The sequence below is a fragment of the Salvelinus sp. IW2-2015 genome, linkage group LG31 (genome assembly GCF_002910315.2).
Source record: "Salvelinus sp. IW2-2015 linkage group LG31, ASM291031v2, whole genome shotgun sequence".
NCBI classification, from domain to species: Eukaryota; Metazoa; Chordata; class Actinopteri; order Salmoniformes; family Salmonidae; genus Salvelinus; species Salvelinus sp. IW2-2015.
The window spans coordinates 24977699-24984016 of record NC_036870.1 but is presented as its reverse complement, the minus strand read 5'-3'; the positions used below and the strand labels follow the sequence as shown (position 1 = coordinate 24984016).

Sequence of the window (6318 nt, the reverse complement as noted above, 5' to 3'; positions counted from 1 at the left end):
ATATTGGTTTGTAACTTCTACTGATTTCTACTGGTTTTTTATTGGTTTGTAACTTCTACTGGTTTTCTACTGGTTGTTTACTGGTTTCTACTGGTTGGGTGAGACAGTTCTAATGTCTGGTGTGCTCTCCTGTGATAGGCGTGTCATGTGGTTGGTGGAGCCACTGGACTGATCCCCAGTCAGTTCCTGGAGGAGAAGAGGAAAGCCTTCGTCCCAAGAGATGTTGATGGCTCAGGTACTGCTTGACTTTGCCTCCTAGCTCCATTCTCAGCTAGATGAGCTAAACTGAGCTGACTGGCAACTTTGAGTGGACCTTTTACATAATGAGCCAGTGACTGCTTAGATTTGAATCAGTGGAGAGCAGTTACTTTGAATTGTTTAGTTGGTCTGCCACTGTGAGGTAGCCTTGCATGCCAGGCTGAGGGCAATGAGGTCATGAGATAATTATTCAGTAGCGCTCCATAGAATGGGTTATGGTGCCCCCTTCTGGCCTTGGGATGCAAAGACAGATAGGGAAGACGCTTTCACCTGTATTGATGTGTGAATATGTGTGTTTGTGTATGCAACAGGGATCCTGTGCGGTACGATAACTGGAAAGAAGAAGAAAAAGATGATGTATCTAACGGCCAGGAATGCAGGTGAGCATTCATACTCGTCTCTCATTGGCTGATACTGTCATGGCTCATTCTTCTAATTGGTCTTGTGCTGGGGCTTCCTGACTGTGTAGTTCCCTCATTTACTAATCAGCATTTTACATCCACATTCCCTTCTTTTATTGACTGACAACACTACATTCTCCTCTGTGATTGGCTTACTCTTGTGTGTTCCTCTCTGTGATTGGCTGAGAGCAGAGTTTGACAGGCACGAGCTGCAAATCTATGAGGAGGTGGCCAAGATGCCCCCATTCCAGAGGAAGACTCTGGTTCTTATTGGAGCCCAGGGGGTGGGCCGACGCAGCCTCAAGAACCGACTGGTGGTCCTTAACCCAACATGCTTCGGAACCACCATCCCCTGTGAGTCTAGAACCCATACCGTTCCAATTCTATTTCTATTCTAGAACCCCCCTCTAGAACCTAATGGCCCACTGTACTCTCAGGACACTGTCTGAACAGACAGAACCCCTTGGAGTACGTTTAATTTGGCTGCTTTAAGTCAGCTTGTCTCGGGATCTTCCCCGTTGCTCCACTGTTCTTCTTACATTCCTGTTCATTCTTTCTCCATCTCTCTCCCACATCCCTTTCTCTTCTCTCTAACCCTTTTTCTCTTCTTGTCTCTCCTCCCACCCTGCTCCTCCCTCAGTCACCTCCCGGCGTCCCCGTGACGATGAGCTGGACGGTAAGTCGTACCGGTTTGTGACGCGGACGGAGATGGAGGCGGACGTGAAGGCGGGCGGCTACCTAGAGCACGGCGAGTACGACGGGAACCTCTACGGAACCAAGATGGACTCCATCCACGAGGTGGTGGACACGGGGCGCACCTGCATCCTGGACGTCAACCCACAGGTCACAATCAAATCAAATCAAACTTTATTTAAAGTGCATTTAAAAAGCACAACAACAAAAAGAACAGGGTAGAATCCCAGTATGAGATACTCTACATGGTCTGTCTGTTTCTGTCTGTTTCTGTCTGTCTGTCTGTGTTTGTCATCTCTAGCTGGTTCACTTACCCTCTCTGTCTGGACAGTAGGCTCTGAAGGTACTAAAGACTGCAGAGTTCATGCCGTATGTGGTGTTCATCGCAGCACCAGAGTTTGAGACGCTCAAGGCCATGCACAAAGCTACGGTGGACGCTGGAATCACCACCAAACAACTCACGGTCAGGACCTTTTCCTGGGCATAGACACAGCCACTTATTCCCAGAGTATTTTCACATGTTGCTTTCTGGTATCCTTCCATTGTTATGTGATTTTAGGGCGTTATGTAGTTTTTTATGGAACATTCTCTCGCTAGAACACACAACACTCACATAGTGTACTGTGCTTGTTAGCCACTGCTTCTCAGGAACATGCACAAACCGAGAGACACACACACACACTCACCCTCTGTCTCTGTCCCTGTCAGGATGTGGATCTGAGGAAGACTGTTGATGAGAGTGCTCGTATCCAGAGGACCTACAACCACTACTTTGACCTCGCCATCACCAACGACAACCTGGACCGCGCCTTCCAAACGCTACAGGCTGCCGTCGACAAACTCTGCTCCGAACCACAGTGGGTCCCCGTCAACTGGGTCTACTGAACCCCAACCGGACACTGTCTGACCGGTCAACTTGACCGTGCATGTGTTCGACCACAGAGACAGGGGAAAGGAAAGGAGAAAGGGTGTTCGTCATGTGAGGGACTTTGACGGTGAAAACCCAAGCCCACCACCTCGTCCCTCTCTCCCTTCCTCCTGCACACAATGCACATTTTTTCTACTCGAAACTCAAAGGCAAATAGTTCTTATTTATTTTAATATTTGTAACTTTTTACGAAATATCTTTCTATTCATACCAACGTGGAATTCAGAAACATGAAAAAAATAAAAAGGCCAAACATCAAGGCCATATTTATTTGTTGTTGTTATGTTTGTTTTTTGTAGTTGTTCCTCTGAGAAGTAATGATGTTTATTTTCTTCTCCGAGGACTGCTCTAGCAAGAGTTATTATTATTGTTATATCAACACAGTTCAAGAACCAAGTTCAAGAACGACACTATGGAATATTCCAGAACTCTGAGCAGTGTTGCCAAGGAAACCTGTTTACAGCGCTCGTTATTGCCATGACAACTACCGTGTCTCAGTCCAAATCCTGTGAAGCCCACCCTTGTGATTGTCGTAGGACCTCCCACTCCAAAGAAAATCCCCTACAGTGCCCTGTAGTATGTACTGTAGTTGGCTACCCCTTGATTGGTTTGTGTTTACCTCTTTAGAATTATGACTTAAGAAAAAATTTACTTATTGTCTGAATATCTATCCCTCACACATCCTACAAAGAGAATGAAGGGAAAAAGCTTTACATTTTACATCGTAGTATTGAAGATCAGGATCAAACACTCTCTGTGTTTCATTCATGTCTTTCTTTGAGTTGTCTGTACTTTTATTTTAGTACCGTAGGATTCACTGTCTTTTGTTGCTACGGTGATCTTTTTAGCTAAGTGACATTTTTGTCTCGCATGATCCTTTGCTTTGAGTTGTTGTTTTCGAATATTGAACAAATACTACATCCTGTTTGAAGCGTTCTGTCTGTGTTGTGTCGACAGCATGACCGTCAGAATACCACTCACCATCTACCCTAATCTGTATGTAAGGTGCTTATTGTTGTTTTTTAATCTGTTGCTATCCCACGGTCCTCTCCTCCAGTATCACAAAGCTCCAAAACCCTCCTGCACTGTAACCTAAATACTACATTCTGTTTCCTGTGGTCTCTCTGAAAGATTTCCCAACTCGTGACCAATAACAGACATCTCTAATAGCAATACATTGTTACAATAAATTAACTGAAATTCAGCTGGAAAGTTGTCCTTTTTTGTTTTGGGTAATGGTTATGTTTAGTTTATATTAAATGCAGTAATATTTAAAGCCATTCAGAGACAATGGATGGTTCATAAATATACAGTATATTTTATTAAAAACACAGAATGCATAGTTTTGTGGCAGCATTGCAACTATGTAAGATTGTGAAATTGCAGAATGCACCATATTGATATTGTCCTAACAAATAGCAATATGCTATGACTTGATGTTTTACAGAGGTAATACATCTACATACATACACATTCTGACTAAGCCATACCACTAGATCTAACAGTACCAGCAACCGGGATGACTCACCCGAAATTTGCAGAAATCTATGAGTCCATAATCTCACAAGGAGTTATAGAATATCTTGTCTGTAGATAGTGAGTGGTATGTTCATAAACGGAATAAATATTTTGTTTATATATAATACCAGTCAATGTTTTTTCTTTATTTTTACTATTTTCTACATTGTAGACTAATAGTGAAGACATCAAACTATGAAATAACACATATGGAATCATGTAGTAACCAAAAAAGTGTTAAACAAATCAAAAAATACATTTTATATTAGAGATTCTTCAAAGTAGCCACCCTTTGCCTTGATGACAGCTTTGCACCCTCTTGGCATTCTCTCAACCAGCTTCATGAGGTAGTCACCTGGAATGAATTTCAATTAACACGTGTGCCTTGTTAAAAGTTAATTTGTGGAATTTCTTTCCTTATTGCGTTTGAGCCAATCAGTTGTGTTGTGACAAGGTAGGGGTGGTATACAGAAGATACCCCTATTTGGTAAAAGACCAAGTCCATATTATGGCAAGAACAGCTCAAATAAGCAAAGAGAAACAACAGTCCATCATTACTTTAAGACATGAAGGTCAGTCAATCCAGAAAATGTCAAGAACTTTGAAAGTTTCTTCAAGTGCAGTCGCAAAAACCACCAAGTGCTATGATGAAACTGGCTCTCATGAGGACCGCCACAGGAAAGGAAGAGTTACCTCTACTGCAGAGGATAAGTTCATTATAGTTAACTCCACCTCAGATTGCAGCCCAAATAAATGCTTCACAGAGTTCAAGTAACAGACAAATCTCAACATCAACTGTTCAGAGGAGACTGCGTGAATCAGGCCTTCATAGTCAAATTGCTGCAAAGAAACCACTATTAAATACCACCAAATAGAAGAAGAGACTTGCTTGGGCCAAGAAACATGAGCAATGGACATTAGACTGGTGTAAATCTGTCCTTTGGTCTGATGAGTCCAATTTTTTTTTAGATGCAGTGTAGGTGAATGGATGATCTCCGCATGTGTGGTTCCCACCGTGAAGCATGGAGGAGGAGGTGTGATGTTGCTTTGTTGGTGACACTGTCAGTGATTTATTTAGAATTCAAAGCACACAACCAGCATGGCTACCACAGCATTCTGCAGCGATACACCATCCCATCTGGTTAGCGCTTAGTGGGATTATCATTTGTTTTCCAACTGGAAAATGACCCAAAACACACCTCCAGGCTGTTTAAGGGCTATTTGAACAAGAAGGAGAATGATGGAGTGCTGCATCAAATGACCTGGCTTCCACAATCACTCAACTTCAACCCAATTGAGATGGTTTGGAATGAGTTGGACCGCAGAGTGAAGGAAAAGCAGCCAACAAGTGCTCAGAATATGTAGGAACTCCTTCAAGACTGTTGGAAAAGCATTCCAGGTGAAGCTGGTTGAGAAATGCCAAGAGTGTGCAAAGCTGTCATCAAGGCAAAGGGTGGCTACTCTGAAGAATTCATTTAATACTTTTTTGGTTACTACATGATTCTACATGTGTTATTTAATTGTTTTGATGTCTTCACTATTATTCTACAATGTAGAAAATATWAAAATAAAGAAAAACCCTTGAATGAGTAGGTGTGTCAACTTTTGACTAGTACTGTAGGTTACACATAGCTTAAAATGGCATTTAAGCAACATTATATATTAAAATAAGCATATACTGTACATTTCTCTTTTGCAATAACAAAATCTTCTGTATACACGTTTTATCTGTATGAGCATGCAGAAAGAATGTAAAGCTTATTTTGAAAGCTTATGTGAATTACTAGGGTGTAAGAGCAACATTTTAGTGTATTGAGATTGAGGCGTTTCTTTCCAAACACAGTAAGGTAAAGTCTGCTTGTCCAGCTTTTGAAAAGTGTTTCTTCGAACACAAGTCTTACTTCATATTCTGGAGTGGATTGTTTTACAGCTTTTCAAATTCAAACAGTTACATTGAGAATTAGTTTGTAAAAAAAATTGTTAGTGCCACCAAAAATACAGAATTCATTGAGTGCATATAGGGAAAACACACAAGTGAAACACTGGAGTTTCACACAAAATGTAATATTTGAAACATACCGATCCATGCACACAAATCCTACCCCTTCCCAGTGTACAGAGACGTAAGTCCTTGCACAGCGATGCACATGACCAATGGAAACACTCCTGGCTTTTTTCCAGTCTCCACCCACAGCCTGTCAGTCTCTCTTCGCAGCATCACATTGGAGGAGAGGAGGAGCTGCTCTGCCCAATGGAATGCCCCCTCTTCCTGCAAGGGGAGGGGCAGTGACTCAAAGGGGAGGGACTGACCATTTACCTTTAGCTGTGGAACAGACAACAAGTAAGGTACAAGGCAAAGTCTACGGTATAATTCATCCTGACTATTTGTCTGGGTATAACACAGTTATGAACTAATATTGGATCCGTCTATAGTAGAATTCATCATGACTACTGTCTGTATAACACAGTTATGAACTAATATTGGATCAGTCTATAGTAGAATTCATCATGACTACTGTC

General features: G+C 42.0%; 2 protein-coding genes across 3 annotated transcripts in view; one reads left to right on the top strand and one right to left on the bottom strand.

The window, feature by feature from the left end:
* pals2b (protein associated with LIN7 2, MAGUK p55 family member b) overlaps positions 1-3484 on the top strand; it is a 38247-nt gene extending 34763 nt beyond the window's left edge. The window contains exons 8-13 of the mRNA XM_070436398.1: positions 139-235; positions 570-638; positions 852-1013; positions 1300-1502; positions 1687-1815; positions 2061-3484. Coding sequence (XP_070292499.1) covers positions 139-235; positions 570-638; positions 852-1013; positions 1300-1502; positions 1687-1815; positions 2061-2237 — 837 coding nt within the window. The 3' untranslated portion in view covers positions 2238-3484. The remainder of the gene's footprint in view (positions 1-138; positions 236-569; positions 639-851; positions 1014-1299; positions 1503-1686; positions 1816-2060) is intronic.
* Positions 3485-3573: 89 nt separating this feature from the next.
* The window catches only part of LOC111955430 (gasdermin-E), an 18323-nt gene continuing 15578 nt past the window's right edge, over positions 3574-6318 (bottom strand). Inside the window, exon 10 of one of the 2 annotated variants that reach the window (XM_023975659.2) lies at positions 3574-6121. In XM_023975659.2, the coding sequence (XP_023831427.1) occupies positions 5897-6121 (225 nt within the window). In that variant the 3' untranslated portion in view covers positions 3574-5896. The remainder of the gene's footprint in view (positions 6122-6318) is intronic. The other variant, XM_023975660.2, reaches the window with a different exon arrangement.